The sequence below is a fragment of the Glycine max genome, chromosome 4 (assembly GCF_000004515.6).
Source record: "Glycine max cultivar Williams 82 chromosome 4, Glycine_max_v4.0, whole genome shotgun sequence".
NCBI classification, from domain to species: domain Eukaryota; kingdom Viridiplantae; phylum Streptophyta; class Magnoliopsida; order Fabales; family Fabaceae; genus Glycine; species Glycine max.
In genome coordinates, this window is record NC_016091.4 from 45,317,237 (window position 1) to 45,336,764 (window position 19,528).

Genomic DNA, 19,528 nt, shown 5'->3' on the forward strand with positions numbered 1-19,528 from the left:
CTTGTAGTTTCTCATGAGGAGAAATACTTGTACTTGGGAGCATATCACTCGGTTTGGAACTCCCTTGAGACTTAGGCTTATCACCATGGGGGGAGTTGCCTGTGCACGATAGGGTGACCTTGACACGTGCTATCTAATTTTCCTAAGTGAGAGTGTCGCATGAATATGCTTAGGCTATTTCCTGACGAATGGTATCACATTGCATTTGAGAGTTATGGTCAAGTGCATGCATCATACTGAGCATGATTGATTGGAATTCTGGAAAATTTGATGAATAGTTACTAAGTGTATGTTGTATTGATGGATAATTGTGTGTGAGCATGATACTTGTTATTGTTTCTCTTGCTAATTATTGGTTTCTTTTGTCATGAACTCACCCTTGTATTTTTTGTACTGTGTGGTTGGTACTTATGGTGATTACGAACCTTTGTTCGTGGGAGCAGATGGACAACAATAGATTACATGCAATGAGATTTTTTTGTTGGAGCTATCAAGCCGACGTGATGACATTAAATTGTTTTGGGAGAGAATTGTGTTTTATTAATCAACTTCTTCGTAACTGGTTCTATAGTTCTTTTTAATTGAGGATGTATATCACAGTTTTTAATTATATGTATAAACTAATTTACTTTTAGTCATGTGAATGATGTGTACTGAGTTACTATATCTATATATATTCATTTAAGTATTTGTGTATTGTTTGATGGATGTATATTACAAAAACTTTAGTCTCGTTTTCATAAACAAATTAATGGAGTTTTCATTTAAAAATTAAAATTTTATGCAATTTAAAATAGTAATATTATAATGACGCGATAAATCCTTACACTATCCATTTAGAAGATTTTACAATGACTCACTAGAGCCCAGAAGGTGAATGGGCATACGTGTCATTTTAGTGACCTATTATTCATTTCTTTAACCTTTATTTATTTTGATTAAATTTTTTATATTACACTGGTCTATATACTAAAAATAGAATACTAAAATCTAAGTAAGGGTCAAGGAAATTTTATAAATTTTATTAAATTACAAATATATTAATATCAAATATTTATATTAATGTAAGAATATAACGATATTAAAATATAATAACAAATGATTAATTTAGTTTTGAAGTTATTTAAAAAAATGAGGCTACAAGTCAATTCATTTGATTCACAACTTGCAAATAAAATTTAAATTTATAACTAAACTAGCCAATTGAAATCGAGTCTAAAGCTGAAAAATTTATCAAAACTGAAAGTATTTATTAAATCAATATCACAAAACTATTTAATATTTTTTAAAATAATCAAGTATTTAATATTTATAATGTGACTAATATAGACACGTAATAACTAGTTTTAATAATTAAATATATAATTTTTTTAACATTAACTTTTAAAGAAAAATATATATATAAATTTATTTATTATATTAAAAAAATTTTAAAAATATATTTTTAACAATTGTTTTACTTTTTATACCTTAATATCAGTTTATGAAGGGAGACTAATTCAATTAATTCAACTATGTTTAAAAATTATTATAAATCTCTTGATGTGTAACTTTGATTTCTATGAATAAAAAAAATTAATATTGTATAAAGTGATAAATGAGAACTTGAAATTGATGATTAAGAATAAAATTAATGACTACATCAAAGTCAAATTAATATTCACACTAACCTAACCCTGATTTTAACTTAAATTCAATTTGACCAAGCTTGCGAACCACTTCATTTCATTAGTTCAAATCAAATAAGACAAGTTATAAAAGTTCATATAATAATATCATTATTTACTTGTCACTATAATATAGTTGCCACATGCAACTTATTATTTTACTAATATTATAAATTAATATAATATTAATTTGACTTATTTTATATTTAATAAAATTTAAAATTATGATTACAATAAAATAGAATAATTATCATATAATATCTTAGAAACCAAACGTGAGATACAAAAATGAGCCAATGGAGAAAAGAATTACACAACTATTGTTTCTTTGTAAAATGAAAATACCCTTGTTCACCATTTTGGCGAAGTAAACAACAGGTTATCTTCTATATAAGGGACATATTTTTGTCATTTAATAGAAAAACCATTTTTCTTTTCATTTTTCTGTGAGTTATAAGAGTGGAAGGAGAATTCAACGTTTTTCTCTTCATTTTTTTCCTCCTATACTAAATCATATGAAAGTTTAATAAAAAAAATTGTTTTCACACTCTTTTATATTCTTTTTCAATATATTCTTCTGTTCATTTTTTTTCTCTTCACCCATTTATGTTACTACTAGCATTTCTCTAACCACAAATATACTTTGACTGTCTTAATAAATAAAAAAATACGTTGACTTGCCTGAGGCCCAATTCATAAAAACCATTGTATAATGTCAACTCATAAGACATATTCTTAGATCTATGAGGAATAGACTTTGAGTTGAGTTTATGGTTCTCAAATAATGCGATGGCAAATGCATTATGACCAAACATTCAGGCCAGGCATGACCACACGAACAGTTCTAGCACCGACCAATACACAAGTTTAGAACCTCAAAAAGAAAAGGTGAGCAAGCAAGTGGTTTAAAATTGAAAGCCACTTTCTATGCGAAGAATTTGGCCTCCACTTCAAGACTTCAACGACGTGACGTGCCCACTGAATATGAACCGCCAATGTGTGTTTAGTTTTTAAGTTGTATCATTGATTGAATCAATAATTAATTGAGCAAATTATGTTTATCTCTTTTGTGTTTAACATTTATTACACTCACTCACATTTATTGTTTTAACCCTACATAAAACACCTCAATTTTTACCATTCCTTAGAGATGCACCTCTTGTCACGTGCACTGCACATACTTGTTTAATGAATTTTTTCAAACAAAAATGTCATCGTCTTTCTCATTGCAGTGTCTCCAATCCAAAGCTGAACCCAACAATACAACCCCTTTCAACAACAACTCCATGAACAACAATACGGCCCCTTTCAACAATACAACCCCTTTGCACGAGTGATTGAAGAGCAGAAGTCAATGCCCTTAAATAAAACATCCAACTCAATGTTGGTAATAACATCATAGGATAGTGTTATTTTTGCCCTATCACACAGACTCCTCAACCTCCTTTGAAATTGAATGCTTTTTGAAGAGTGATCAATTAATTTAAGGTACTTTTGTTGGGTTTTGAACTCACAAGAATGCCTTTCCTGGCTGCATTAAAACCCCCTATTGGAGCTGAAGCAATAGAATCAGCTTTGCCTGAAGGGTTTAATGAGAGAACAAATGGAAGAGGGGTGGTACATGGGGATTGGGTTCAACAGCTATTGATCTTGAGTCACCCATCTGTGGGGTTGCTTTGTGACTCATTGTGGGTCTGGGTCAATTCAACTGATAGATTCAATTCAACTTTTGACTCACCATGGTAGGAAAAACAAAACCTGCATGAGTAAAATGTACAATAGAAAGTAAATGTAAGCACTAAACAATCACTTATTTTTTAGTACAATATCTCTAACTTTAGTGCAAGAAATAGTGTAACCTCTCCTAAGAAGTAACCCATACTATCTGTTGAGCCATTATGTGCTTGAGAAGCACATACACCATTTACTTCTTCATATGATGGGGGTGGTGTCATGCTGCTATCCACACTAGGTGTAGGAAGGGCTTTAATTCGTTGTCATTTTGATATTATCTATTATTAAAATATACATATGCCATATAATCATTTGTTGATACCAAAAGAAAACAATGTAACAAATAACATACTTTTCTATATGGAGAATATAATGAAAAAATGACAAAGGGATACAATGGCTCACCTCTCCCTCAAGCTGATCAAGTATTTGGAGTACTTTTTTATGATAGGCACACTCTGCTTCAACCTGCATAATAGAAATAGCACGGTGGAATTAAGTGGGGATAATAATTTCTGATAACTCAGATCCAAGATTTTAAAACAAAAGAATTGCAGAATCATATGGTTAAACAGTAATACCATAGCTATAAGACGTTGGAGGGTTAACCTCTGTTTCTAAGCTTCTACAGCAGCCATTGCGGCAACTGCTTCTTTTCCCAATATGGCCATGTTTGTCTTCAGGTCTTGCAGCTTTGTTTCAGCTGCTTCCAGCTTTATAGAATTCTCAGCATTGCCTGGTGTTTCTCTTACTTTTGTCTGGCGTTTGGAAACTTCAATAGCATGTGTAGGTTTAAAAGACAGTGTAATTAAAAAGTACATAAGAAAAAATCGTTGATGAAACAAATGTAGAAATAAATATACCAGAAAACAAATGTAGAAATAGCAGGTCAGTGTTAACAGGCCAAACAACTACCTTAAGGGGATAATTAACAGGTCAATGTTCTTTTCAATACATTTGCATTGAAATCCCTCAACAATACCAGTTTTTAATTGTTACTCATCTGGAACAGTGCTTTAAAAGGTCTTGATGATGCTCCACAACCTAAATCAAAGGCTGCTGCTAGGTGGATTGTCGTCAAGGTACGTCATTTACATAAAACTTTCACTTATATATACTTCTTATGTGTATGTACATTAATTATTTAATTAATATCCAAATTTCATTATGTATTTAGTGTAATAGACAAAAAGGAAGCACTGAGTGCGGCTATTATGTCATGCACTGGATGTCCACCATCATATTAGGAAATTTCAGGAATAACTGGGAAGCAGTACGTTTATTTCAAACAAATTCGATTTTTTTATAATTTGTATTACATTATTAACTTATCATTTATTTCATCATGCAGTATTTTAACGATCCTAGACCATTGGAGTTAGAGAGATTAAAGACGCTTCGGATCCAGTGGGCATAGTATTATCTCCGAGTTAGAGATCAGAGCTAGCTAGGATTTAGGGACATTGAGTTTAACTTAGTTTACTTTGGTTTTACATTTTTGTCATTTCCTATGTTATTTGAACATTAAATTCATTTGTTGATAGGTGTTAATAATAAATCAATTATTCATTGTTTATTGTGATTAAAACTGCTTGAAAGCAGAATAAAATGTTTATTTACTGTGAATTGGGTCAAAAATTGTATTTTACAGGTACAATTTTGGGTTTATTATAAAGAAAGTTTATATAAAAAAAACTTGAAAACAACATCGGTTATTAATAAAAACCGATGTTAATATAGTAAACAACATCAATTATTTAGAAAAATCGATGTCAACATACACCTTAACATCGGTTTTTCAATAAATCGATGTTGGTTATTTCTAATAACATCGGTTATTTATACATAACCGATGTTAATATACAAACGTTAACATCGGTTATTTATAAATAACTGATGTTATATATAACTAACTACAACAAATAAGTGTATAGATGATGGACGTTCACATTGGTTATATATAAAAAAACGATGTTAATCTATTGGTTAACATCGATTTTATATCAAAACCGATGTCAACGTTCATCATGTATACACTTATTTTGCTATAGTTCTTTATATATAACATTGCTTATTTAGAAAACCGATATTAACATTTTTATGTTAACATCAGTTTTTAAAAATCGATATTAACAATAATACATTCAGCATCAGTACTTTCAACATCGGTTTTAAAATCGATGTAGAATGCTGTAAATAACCGATGTTGAAAGTATATTTTCTAATAGTGTAGAGGTATTCGAGTATTTGACCAAGCTGAGTACTTGAATACTTACTGTGTTGAAAGATGCATTTAAGAAATAAGGCAAGATAGGGGAGTATCTAAGTATTCGGCATGTCCAAATATCCGAATATTAGTGGACACTTTGAAGAGTTCTTGAATGTCAAGGTTGTTAGCGTGCAAGTATTCAGCATGACTAAATACCCAAACATTGGTGAAAGCTTTGAAGAGTTCTTGAATGACAAGGTTGTCAGTGTGCGGATATTCGACATGGCTAAATATTTGAACACTGATGGAAGTTTTGAAGAGTTCTTGAATGTCAAGGTTATTAATGTGTAGGTATTCGACGGCATGGTCGAATACGGGGATATGAAATCTAAGGAGCACTTAAGTGTTCACTCAAGCCGAATGTCTAAGTATCTTTTATAGAATATACTTCAATGTCCTAAAGATTTTGTTAGAGATATTTTAAATGTTTGATTAGACCAAACACTTATCTAATATACTTTAAAATTACATTAAAAGTTATTTGATTTGTAACAAAAACATTTTACATTAATAATCATACTCATTAAACTCATCTTAACATCATTTTCAACAAATTTATCCGTACAAAAGTTAATTTTGATCATAAATAATTATCAATTATAAATAACAATTGATGATTGAAATAATCTAATTTTTATATATTGCAATAAAATTTTACACGCTTAATTAATTAAAATTATAATAAATATGATTTTCAAGTCATTATTATAAAAATGTAGATATCAGTTTATTAAGTAAATATTTAATGAATCTTTATAATATTATCTAATTATAAATTATCTCAGATTAAAAAAAATTAATCATAAAAAATAAGAGTAAGCTCACTTTTTTTCAAAAAATTAAATAAAATAGAATCGCATTGACGCGAGGCAGAAATCGCAAAAAATGGTATCACGGGTCATACGCCGGTCCCGTAGGTGTCACCCGACCCACCTACTTCACTTACCTTTACCTGTCATTTTTCGCTCTTCTTTTTTTACCCTTCTTTCAACCTTTATTAAAACCCTATCTCACTCACTCTCACCCACACACCGTTTGTTCTATTCTTAACTCAACTTCTGCTACCCACTCTCTTCTTCCAAGTCCAACCACGCTTTTCTCTACAGTCATGGGTAAGCAATTAACCACCACACTCTCACCATTTTCTTTTCTTTCTTTTCAGTTTCAACTCTACTCCGTTTCGTTTCTCCGGATCTGATTTTCTTCTTCTTTGTTTTCAAATGAATTTCATGGATCAGGCAAGGTCAAGATCGGAATCAACGGTAAGTCTTCTCCATCCTTCGATCTCTCTTCTGTTGTTTCAGATCAGCTTAGTTATTTTTTCTACTATTCCATTTTCGCTGTTTTTTTCTCTCTCAATTTTATCTAAATCGAAATGTAACAGGATTTGGAAGAATTGGCCGTTTGGTTGCCAGAGTCGCTCTGCAAAGAGACGATGTGGAGCTCGTTGCCGTTAACGACCCTTTCATTACCACCGATTACATGGTACGCTAACCTCCTACTTTGGTTTTCAACCTTTTGTTCTCTGTAACTAATCAGAAACAGAGTAAGAATAGTTATGCCCTCTGTTGCATTACGTTTTTTATTTTATTTTTATTCTAAAATCTTAGATCTGATTATTAAAAGTGTGTTTGGTTGCGGATGTAGACATACATGTTTAAATACGACAGTGTTCACGGACACTGGAAGCATCACGATGTCACCGTTAAGGACGAGAAGACCCTTCTCTTCGGTGACAAGCCAGTCACTGTTTTTGGACACAGGTTTTAATTTTTCACTCTTTTTTCTTCCTGTTTTCGATTGTGTTGTGTTCTGTGTGTAAATGTTAAGTGATTGTTTTATCTATGAACTCAGGAACCCTGAAGAGATCCCATGGGGGTCAACTGGAGCTGATATCATTGTTGAGTCCACCGGAGTTTTCACCGATAAGGACAAGGCCGCCGCACATTTGAAGGTTCCTATTTCTAGCACTACCCTGTACAGCTATTAACTATTTCCATTTGTTATTCTTGCTATGCTCTATGTTTCAAACATTGTACTTGTACCCTAATTGCTTCTTATTTTTCAAATATTGTATGTGATCTATCAATTTGTTTGATGTCATGTGTGCGCCTGTTGTATCAATTATTGCAGGGTAGAATGTTAATGAAGTTAAATTGTTAATGTGTCTGTCTTTTAATTAATTCAGGGTGGTGCGAAGAAGGTTATTATTTCTGCCCCCAGTAAGGATGCCCCCATGTTTGTTGTTGGTGTTAACGAGCACGAGTACAAGCCAGAGCTTGATATTATTTCCAATGCTAGCTGCACAACCAACTGCCTTGCTCCACTTGCTAAGGTTTCATATTCTGGACAATTCTAACATGTTGATTTTGAATTTTTGACTATTATATTTAGTCCTAATTGTTTCTTGCCTAAATTTTGCAGGTTATTAATGACAGGTTTGGCATTGTTGAGGGTTTGATGACCACTGTTCATTCCATCACTGGTAAGCTTATAGCTCGCTATTTGGTTGCCTGTTACCTATCTTATCATGCATGTTACGTGCTAAGTCAGGGATTATGTTTTTGTTTTGCAAACCAGCCACCCAGAAGACTGTTGATGGGCCATCAGCCAAAGACTGGAGAGGTGGAAGAGCTGCTTCATTTAACATCATTCCTAGCAGCACTGGAGCTGCCAAGGTGAATATTTTATATGATGTGCTGCATCTTGCTCTTGAGCACTATTTTTATTGTTTATTGTCAGTACTATTTTGGTTTTACTGATTCCTACCTTTTCTGTGCAAGGCTGTTGGAAAAGTCCTTCCTGCTTTGAACGGAAAATTGACTGGTATGGCATTCCGTGTTCCCACCGTGGATGTCTCTGTTGTTGACCTCACAGTGAGGCTGGAGAAGGAAGCCTCCTACGATGAAATTAAAAATGCTATCAAGTAATGGCAGTATTCTTTGATTCTTCTCTAATGATATTGTGTATCATTGGGTCTTATGCAAATTTTCACTACTTGTTATTCAAAAATGCCTCCATTTTGGGATTGGTCCTTCTCAATTTGTCTTACATAATGTTGTCTTTCTCAGGGAGGAATCAGAGGGCAAGTTGAAGGGAATTCTTGGTTACACTGAAGATGATGTGGTCTCCACCGACTTTGTGGGCGATAGCAGGTATAAATTATGTTAACATAATTGTTGCCTTTTTTCAGTTGATAACTTGACATTATTCATTTTTCTGTTTCCCGAAAGGTTTGTTAACCATTTTTTTAATCATTGTTCCAGATCAAGTATTTTTGATGCAAAGGCTGGAATTGCATTGAATAAGAACTTTGTGAAGCTTGTCTCTTGGTATGACAACGAGTGGGGATACAGGTAATCCACCTTTAACCTTTTCTTGTATGTGATAGTGGGTTAGTGCGCCAATAAGTTGTTAATTAGTTCAAAAATCTAATCACGCGAATTTTAGATGCTATATTATGTATTCAGCTTGATCTAATACTAATACCCTATGTGTGCCTGGTTCTGCAGCTCACGTGTCATTGACCTGCTTGTATTCGTTGCCAAGAAGTCTTTTTAAGGTTGTACTGAAAAAAAAGTAGCTTGTCTAGACATTATGTGCTGGTGTCTAGCTGCGATTTAGTGTCTTCTTGCTCGGGCAGAAATGAGAAGTATGAATAAATCGGTTTCGGGAACCGGTGTTGTTACCCTGTTAGGAGCATTAAGCTTTTTTTTGTTGTCTCTTCTGTGTAGGGGATGGAGTTTTTGGATTATTATATACTTGCTGATGTACTCGGCTCTTTGTTGATTCTGATTGCAGACATTTTTGCCCTCCATTTTTCGTCCATGGTTCTCGAGTGTTTGAACCCCCCTCCCTTTTCTGCTTTGAATTATTGATTCGTGTGGTTTATATATTTTTCGGCACATTTTAAATTTTTTGGTTTGAAGTTAACGTTTTTTTGGTTATAACTGGTATAGTTTTGATTGGCGTGCCTTTTTGAATCTCACTTTTCTGCTTTCACTCGTATTGGATTAACCTTTTCGATACCCGTCATTCATTGATTTTTTTTTTTTATTTAGGTGAAAGTAAGAGAAAACAGGATAACTCCCACAAATAATTCATTCTGTTTTTTTTTTCTCACACTCAACAGTATAAATATTTACTTTTATTTTTTAACATTTTCTTCCCATTATCCATTTATATTCCTACAAAAATATAAAAATATACTTTTAGTTTTTATGTTTTTTATTATATGAAGGTTGATCTCTTGTATTTAAAAAAGTTTAATTTAGTCTTTTTATGTTTTTAAATTGAGTCAAAATGATTTTGTTAAAACAATAGTTGTTTTTATCATTGAAAAATGATTTTGAACCTTTAATTGTTTCGAGATTCAAAATGTAAAAGTTGTCTCGATATATATTTATATATATATGCTCAAGCACAACTCAATTTAGTTTTAGTTAGACTCCATTTAAAATTAATTTATATATTTTTATTTATTTATTTGTTTAATGCAAAAATTAAGTTAATATGAAATTGATGTCAATTTAATAATATAAAATACATGTATAATTATAATTTTATTTTTAATTAATTTTGTATGCAAATTATTTTTGTATAAAATAAATAAAAGCGTGTATAAATTAATTTTGTATTTAATAATAAATTTTATATATATATATATATATATATATATATATATATATATATATATATATATATATATATATATATATATATATATAATGAGTTGGTTCAATTAATTATCAGTTCCTTGATAATTATTTTTGTTTTAAACATAAATTGGGTTTCATTTTCAGGTAAATGAATCTAAGAGATAAGTTTCACATATTTAATTAGTTGAAAAGAGTTCAAAATTAGAAAACAATAATTATTTTCGAAGGACTATTTTAACTCAATTTTAAAAAAATATAAAAGATTAAATTTTTTATAAGATAAATGATGAAATTAAATTAAAAATGTATTTTAACCCTACAAATATACTTGACAAGCCCAATACATAAAATTTCTTGTATAATCATAAGCCCAATACATAAAATTTCTTGTATAATCATAAGTTCACAAAACAAAAGATATGTTTATTTTAAATTAAGAATCAATTTTTTATATCTTAAAAAAATCAAATTTTTATACTCCTGTTATTAGATTTCTTATTGTACGGATATTTTAATTTTAATATAAAATTAATTCTATTCAACTTTATGCCAAACATATACTTTAATAGCAACTTCTAGATTTATGAAGATGTTTAAGGAACAAACTTTGAATTGAGTTTCAGATACGCAAATAATGAGAGGAAAAAAGTATATGGTCAAACATTCAAGCCAGGCATGTCCTATTATCCCCGTTTTTGGCTATTTCAGTCATTTATTCAATATAATATCATGCCACCCTCCAACCAATGCCACAAGTTTCGAACCGCAGAAAGAAAGTAAAAGGCGAGTGAGTGTTTTGAAAATTGAAAGCCACATGTATGCGAACATTGGCTTCCACTTCAAAAACGTGATGATGCGCCCACTGAATCTGATCCTCTTCGCTCTGTCCTTAGAAAATACAAAGTAGAAACTATAGGATAGGCTTACATGCTTACAAAATATAAGTATTCACTCAATTTTTTACAACTTGTTATTTTTTGCGTAAACTATGATAATGACATTTTAATTTTATTACATGATTGAATTAATGTTAAAAATATAAGGAATATGAAGTTAGTCTTTACAATATAATAATAATTATTTTTTAAGATATAAAAACTAAATTTTTGTTTTTTTTTCTTCCAAAGAACTGCTAATTAGTATGAATAGGATTAGTACAATCTATTAATCTATTGAAGGAAAGTATGTGTTCATTTTTATTGGATAAAAAGTAAACATAAAATTATAAAATAAAATAAAAATACAGGAAATCATGGGGCTTGGTAACATACTATCTTCCACCCTTTATATAAAAAATAAATAATACTAATATTTTTTGTCCTTATTATAAGAAACATATAATAATCATTTTTAAATGTATTAATAACTAATTTTCTTTTATATCCTTAATTAACCGTGAAGTCTTTAATGATAACTCATTCTTCATAAAAATCTATACATTTAATGAGTTATTAATAATATAACTCATTCTCATAGATTAAAATTGTTTTTTCTTGGATTAAGAATAGTACCATTATATTTAACCACAACTTATATCAATCAATTTTAAGGACTTTTTTAAAATACAATTCAAATATTAATATCAATTAAAAATAACTATTTTTTACCGTATTTCTTTATCTTGATGATTTAGTCCTATGGTTGTTATATATATGATCAGAGAGAGAGTTGCTATGATTTTGTCATATTTGTGCAACATTTATTTGTTTCATTCAGCATTTTTTGTTTTTTTATTTTAAATATTAACTTATGGAAAAGGCCATATGCAAGAAGCAGCCTTATCCAAGAATAATTAAAAATAGACCTAAACGCTCTATGATTGTGTTGCCTGAATTACAACAAGTTCATTGCTTGTTATGCTCACAAAATATTGGATATAATTAAAATTTCATGTTTTTATCCTATTCTTATGTTCTATTATATCTAGGAATATGTGTATACTTTGAGGCCTTGGCCGCCCCTAATTTTTTTTATAATATACATGATATTTTAAATTTTAGATATTTTTTTAAAATTTAATTAAAAATAATGATATTTAAATGTTTTTTATTTTTTAAATAATCAATTATCTTTATATGATTTTATTGTAAAGAAAAGGAAGTTATTTTTTTAATACACATATTTTATTTCCTTTTTTATAATTTTTTTGTGGAGACATTACAATTTTTCTCTTTTTTGATAAAAATATTTGGGTATCATTTTTTTTTCTTAATAAATTTTGCTTTGATAATCCTTTATTGCTATTTTAAAAGTTGTAAGTTATTGTATGTGATTAAATGATATCGTCGCTCTTACTTATATGTTGTTAACTACGATTTTGGGACATGCAAAGAAGTATTCTTTCTTCTATCATTAATTTTCATATTAAAATTTTAATATTTTTTGTTCTTGTATTTTCTTTGCTTAACCATTTTTAGTCTCTACTATATCAAGTAAGAACGTGTGACATGATAACCACGTGATCTAACAAACATATATTATTAACATTTTGTATAAAATTAATACTAATATATATGTTTGTTTGATAAATTTTAATTTTGAAAATTACCTCCCCTAATGTTCAATTATGCCTTTGTCCCTATCTTATATCTTATTACATCATCATTAAACAAAAATGTAAAAGCATAGTTATTAAACTTGATTTGAAATGGTTGGATCGACGTGTTAGGTGGTCATATTAAACTTGATTTGAAATGGTTGAATCTATCCGTTAGATGGTCATACTTAATGGTCATACTTAAATAGAGGAGTATGTGTTGAAAGTCTCACATAGCAACTAGCCATGAGAAAGATGACACATGTTAAAATCCCACATCAAATCAAAAATAATATTGAGATAAACTATATAAATAAAAAATAATTTTCACCTTATAAGCTGATTTTGTATAATTGAGTTAAATTCAAATTCATTTTTTTACATGTATCCGAGTATGATTGCATCCCAAGGAAGACTAACCTTATTTAATTTTGAAAAAAAATACCAAAATAAAATAGAAAAAAGAACCCACACAATTAAACAAATAGAACGAAAGAAAGAAAAGCGAATGGAATATTCGCATATCTGTTGGGCGTGAAGCAGAAACCACAGAAAAAAAAAAAAAAAAACCATACAGCGTAGTAGTCCTTGGAAGTTGGCACAGCATCACGAGTCACAAGCCGTAGGAATCACGCAGTTCACTTGGCCTATTTACCTATCACTGCGGTCTTTTACTCTTCTACTGCCTTCTTAAAACCCTATCTCTCACCAACTTCCGCTACTTCCTACTCCAACCACTTTCTTTTTTCCCGCAGTCATGGGTATGCAAATAACCACCACACACTCACCGTTTTCTTTTCATTTTCAACTCTACACTCCGTTTCTTCCGATGTGATTTTTCTTCTTCTTTCTTTTCTGATATTTGTTTTGTTTTCAAATGAATTGCATGGATCAGGCAAGGTCAAGATCGGAATCAACGGTAAGTCTTCTCCATCCTTCGATCTCCTTTCTGTTGCTTCAGAACAGTTCAACTATTTTTCTACTTTTTTTCCATTTTCTCTGTTTTTTTTTTAATTAATATTTCAATTGAAATGTAACAGGATTTGGAAGAATTGGCCGTTTGGTGGCCAGGGTGGCTCTGCAGAGAGACGATGTTGAACTCGTTGCCGTTAACGATCCTTTCATTACCACCGATTACATGGTATGCTATGTTGTGTCTTGATCTCTATAACTAAGCACAAATAGAATAGCTATGCCTTTTGTTCGGATAGGTTCAGATCGTTAGGGTGTTTTTATTATTTTATTTATTGTAAAATCTTAGATCTGATTGTTAAGTGTGTTTGGTTGCCCATGTAGACATACATGTTTAAATACGACAGTGTTCACGGGCACTGGAAGCATCACGATGTCACCGTTAAGGATGAGAAGACCCTTCTCTTCGGTGACAAGCCAGTCACTGTTTTTGGACACAGGTATTTTTCTCTCTTTTTGTTTTCTATTTATACGATTGTTGCGTGTAAATGTTAAGTGTTTGTTTTCTCTATGAACTCAGGAACCCTGAAGAGATCCCATGGAAGTCGACTGGAGCTGACATCATTGTTGAGTCCACCGGAGTTTTCACCGATAAGGATAAGGCTGCCGCACATTTGAAGGTTTCTATTTCTAGAACTACCCTAATTGCCTCTCATTTTCAAAATATTGTAGTTGATTTATAAATTTTCTGATGTCTTGTGTGCCTGTAAGGCTGTAATAGTTAGTGTAGGGTAGAATGTTATTGATGTTACTGTGTCTGTCTTTTTATTAATTCAGGGTGGTGCAAAGAAGGTTATTATTTCTGCCCCCAGTAAGGATGCCCCCATGTTTGTTGTTGGTGTTAACGAGCACGAGTACAAGCCAGAGCTTGACATTATTTCCAATGCTAGCTGCACAACCAACTGCCTTGCCCCGCTCGCCAAGGTTTGCAATTCACCGGATTCTGTTTAATGGATTTTTTTTGTGTTGGTTGTGACTATTATAGTCCTTACTGTTTCTTGTCAATTTTGCAGGTTATCAATGACAGGTTTGGCATTGTTGAGGGTTTGATGACCACTGTTCATTCCATCACTGGTGAGCCTATTGCTTGCTATTTGTATTTCCTGTTACCTATTATGATACAAGTTGCTAATTCAGGTTTATGTTTTTGTTTTGCAAACCAGCTACCCAGAAGACTGTTGATGGGCCATCAGCCAAAGACTGGAGAGGTGGAAGAGCTGCTTCATTTAACATCATTCCTAGCAGCACTGGAGCTGCCAAGGTGAATATTTTATATGATGTGCTGCATCTTGCTCTTGAGCACAATTTTTATTGTTTATTGTCAGTACTTTTTTGGTTTTACTGATTCCTACTTTTTCTGTGCAAGGCTGTTGGAAAAGTCCTCCCTGCTTTGAATGGAAAATTGACTGGTATGGCATTCCGTGTTCCCACTGTGGATGTCTCTGTTGTTGACCTCACAGTGAGGCTGGAGAAGGAAGCCTCCTACGATGAAATTAAAAATGCTATCAAGTAATGGCAGAATTCTTTGATTCTCCTCTAATGATATTGTGTATTATTGGGTCTTATGCAAATTTTCACAACTTGTTATTCAAAAATGCTACTCCATTTTGGGATTGGTCCTTCTCAATTTGTCTTACATAATGTTGTCTTTCTCAGGGAGGAATCAGAGGGCAAGTTGAAGGGAATTCTTGGTTACACTGAAGATGATGTGGTCTCCACCGACTTTGTGGGCGATAGCAGGTATAAATTATGTTAACATAATTGTTGCCTTTTTTCAGTTGATAACTTGACATTATTCATTTTCCTGTTTCCGGAAAGGTCTGTTAACCATTTTTTTTAATCATTGTTCCAGATCAAGTATTTTTGATGCAAAGGCTGGAATTGCATTGAATAAGAACTTTGTGAAGCTTGTTTCTTGGTACGACAACGAGTGGGGATACAGGTAAATGTACACCTTTAACCTTTTCTTGTATGTGATAGTAGTGGGTTAGTGTGTCAATAAGTTCTTAATTCGGCCAAAAATCTAATCACGCGAAATTTAGATGCTTTATTATTAATTCAGCTAGATCTAATACCTTCTTGTCCCTGGTTCTGCAGCTCACGTGTCATTGACCTGCTTGTATTCGTTGCCAAGAAGTCTTTTTAAGGTGGTGTACTGCAAAGTTGCTTGTCTACACATTATGTGCTTGTCTAGTTGCGATTTAGTGTCTTGCTCGTGCAAAAAATGAGAGGTCTGAATAAATCGGTTTCTGGAACCAGTGGATTTACCTTGTTAGGAGCATTAGCTCTATTTTGGACTTTGCCTCTTGTGGAGGAGGATGGAGTTTTTGGATTTTTATATATTTGCTAATGTACTTGTCGTTATTGATTGTTATAGTAGATATTTGGCCGTCCTCTATTTTTCCACGTGGTTCTCGTATACTTGTCCATGTTAAGACAGATTCCAGTAATGACGTTTCGGTGGTTTATCGAAACTAATGGTTACATGGACCTTTTAATTAACCTTACACTTTCAATAAGTTGCCGTATTATTTGACCCTCTTCTCTTTGCCTTCCTCTCTTTCTCCCCGTGAAAATCATGTTGCAGATTGTCAACAATCCATTTTGAATAACCTTTTGTAGAGAAATAATAAGAATTATACCTTTTTACTATTGTTTTACTAATTTAAACTATTGGTTTTAAATTTAAATTTGATTATTGCTATTGTATGCTAAAAATTCTATAATTTTAGTGTTCAATCAATTTTGATTATTAGACCATCATAGAATTGTGAATTTTGTTTGTGTATATGCCATTCTATATGTTAAACTTGTGTTGCTTGGTTATCACAATGTATGAAAATAGGAAAGACATGTATTTCTTTCATATAGAACATGCTAAACTCTTTTCTCAACTAATCAATTGTAAACCTTATCAAGTCGAACATATGGTTGGATTGGATTATCCATTAAAGGGATACACTCTCTTCCAAAGGTAAAATAAATTCACTTGTGATTTTATAGTTTTTTTTCAGGTGGGATCTCGAAGTATTTTCATAAGGTTCTTTTCCTTCTTATTGTGTTATTGCTCCTATTTGGTATTATTGTCAATTGAAAAATCCATTATAAACATTTTCATATTTTATGTAACCACAAATAATTCATTAGTTTAAAAGGACATTGGAAAAATATATTAGGCGATTCCTGCACCTCTTTTAACTTTAAACTTTGAAAATACTTCCTGATTCGGAAAGAAAATTTGTTTTTCGGATCACTTAATCCAAAATTATCAAAAAGTAATTTTGAATTTGCATTTCTGGAAGGTTCCACCAATTTGTGTTTTGGATTGTCTTATCCGCTATGTTGCCGATTAGATTCTGGATTAGGGGATCTGAAATGATTTATGGAATCCCTTAGCCTAATCTAAAAGTGTTAAATTGTAATTATCCCGGATTAGATGATATGGAACATAATTTTTATTTCGGAATAGTCAATCCGGATTTACCACTTTTTATAAATTGCGTCATTGTCTTGTGGCAAGGATAGGGGCACATGTGGAGGCTGCCTCTACTGTGGACTGGTATTTCAAATGGTTTATGGGTTCACCGCTGATATAAACCTTTGGATTTATTATTAAAATATTTTAATGGCTCAGATTAAAATTATTTCTTTAACGATTGAAATACTTCATATTTGTTTTTCGGATCGCTTAATCCAAAATTATCAAAAAGTAATTTCGAATTTGCATTTCTGGAAGGCTCCACCAATTTGTATGTGTTTCAGATTGTCTTATCCATAATGTTGTTGATTATACTTCTGGATTAGGGGATCTGGAATGATTTATGAATCTTGTAGCCTAATTCGGATTGCCTAATCTGAAAGTGTTACTTTGTAACTGAACCGGATTAGATCATCTGGAACATATAAATTTTACTTCGGAATTGTCAAGCCGGATTTGCCACTTTTAATAAATTGCGTCAGTGTCTTGCGGCATGGATATTTCACTGAACCCAGATTGCCAACGTATACAATTTAAAAATGTTGCCGACGAATTTATATTTATATCTATAATCTGTAATCTATATCTATCTATATTTTATATTCTATATACTATTACATTTCTCAGTCATTTTCGGGAAAAGTTTTGTTAGATGTCAATTCTTGGTGTATTTTGTACGTCTTTGGCTGAATGCATTTTCAAACACTTTTCTACTGGCCTAATCAATTAAAAAATCAACATTAATTGATTCTCTAATAAAATAATTCAAATCAATATTAGTTAATTCCGGATATTATACAACCTTACTGAATATTACATATTTAAAATTTAAAAAATTTCATATTTATCACAATTTATTTAAATATTTTAGACAAATATAAAAGGACAATTAATTGTGAACATTTTTAGAAATATTTTGAATTATAGGAATATTATCATACGGGACATTATATTATGTTGAGTATTTTAAAAAAAATAGAGGCAATAAATTTGCATCGTATAATAATATCCGTGGAATAATTTGCTTTTAAAAAATTTAAATCAATCAACATTGTAACCACTCAGAACTCCATAACATTTAGACTTTTTTAAAATATTACTTTTTTAAAAGCTATAGGATATTATTATACGGGATATTCGATCAATCAAGATTATAGCAAGAATTAATATTAATATAGATTGACATAATATTTGTTAGAAATGTTTATCAGATCACGAGAAGTTATACAAACTCACGTACATAATATTATCCTTAATTCCAAATAAAATATTAACAGATTTTCTTAAATCATCTCGGTTTTTTATTTTTTGACAAATAAATCATCTCAGTTCAGTCCTTTTAAATAGTAACCTGCATTAACGGTTTTACTTCACTACTATTCCATCAGTTTGTATTTTGCTCTTTGTTTCAAAGAGAATGCCAAAATTTGTGAGATATGATGCAATTTCTTCTTTGACTCCTGAGAGGGAAATTGAATCAAAGCAAAATTGGTCCGACTTTGGGCTGTTCTAGAATATAAAACGAGTCAACCAGATCGCTCAATGGAATTAGTTCTAATGGAAGTAGAAGTATAAACCAATTGCATCATATTATATGATATTGCATCATCTATTAATACCTCTATTGTTGATATTTTTTTAATTTTTATTTAATTTACTTGAAAATAGATTCAAACTTTTATTCGTAAGGCTAGGCTATCATGTATCTATTTAAAGATGTGTTGAAAGATGGTTTTGTTTTGGTGATTTCAGACCTATTATAATTATTAAATAAAATTTCTGACATCATAATTTTTTTAAAATAGGATCTTCTTACAAAAAAATAATTTGGAGATAGAAGATGAAGATGAAAGACAGTTTACGTGTGGAATAAGAAGAGGATCAAGAGAAGCTAATCTAAAATCAGAATGGAAAAAGTCTTATGTGACTAACAAATTGAAGGAAAATAACAAAATTCAAATTAATATGATGAACAGAAATCTTTGAAGTTAAAAGCTAATCCATAAGTAAAAGTTGATCCACTTGATGCAAATTCTGCTACATTTTTTTTAATTCATCATTTTAGAATTCTATTGACTTGCAACAAGTGATCAACTTTTTCTTATAAACGAATGATTGTTACTTTTAACTTCAAAGAGTTTTTGTTCACTTTTGTTGCTCCTTGGCAAGTGTATCAAGTTACATAAGTAGTATAAAACGGTAAGATCAAGTTTT

At 31.0% G+C, this 19,528-nt stretch overlaps 2 protein-coding genes across 2 annotated transcripts; both read left to right on the plus strand.

Annotated features, from left to right (window-relative positions):
• The first annotated feature begins 6,648 nt into the window (after nt 1-6,648).
• On the plus strand, nt 6,649-9,580 carry LOC100781161 (glyceraldehyde-3-phosphate dehydrogenase). Its single transcript, NM_001360156.1, has 12 exons — nt 6,649-6,782; nt 6,909-6,932; nt 7,055-7,155; nt 7,318-7,433; nt 7,525-7,624; nt 7,859-8,005; nt 8,095-8,155; nt 8,251-8,348; nt 8,454-8,596; nt 8,742-8,825; nt 8,937-9,026; nt 9,183-9,580. Exons 1-12 carry the CDS (start codon nt 6,779-6,781, stop codon nt 9,229-9,231), a joined length of 1,017 nt encoding a protein of 338 aa, NP_001347085.1. The 5' UTR covers nt 6,649-6,778; the 3' UTR covers nt 9,232-9,580.
• Nucleotides 9,581-13,461: 3,881 nt separating this feature from the next.
• GAPDH (glyceraldehyde 3-phosphate dehydrogenase) lies at nt 13,462-16,371 on the plus strand. Its single transcript, NM_001361055.1, has 12 exons — nt 13,462-13,625; nt 13,760-13,783; nt 13,905-14,005; nt 14,161-14,276; nt 14,357-14,456; nt 14,614-14,760; nt 14,850-14,910; nt 15,000-15,097; nt 15,203-15,345; nt 15,493-15,576; nt 15,689-15,778; nt 15,934-16,371. The coding sequence occupies exons 1-12, from the start codon at nt 13,622-13,624 to the stop codon at nt 15,980-15,982; spliced, it is 1,017 nt and encodes a 338-aa protein (NP_001347984.1). The 5' UTR covers nt 13,462-13,621; the 3' UTR covers nt 15,983-16,371.
• The last annotated feature ends 3,157 nt before the right edge of the window (nt 16,372-19,528 follow it).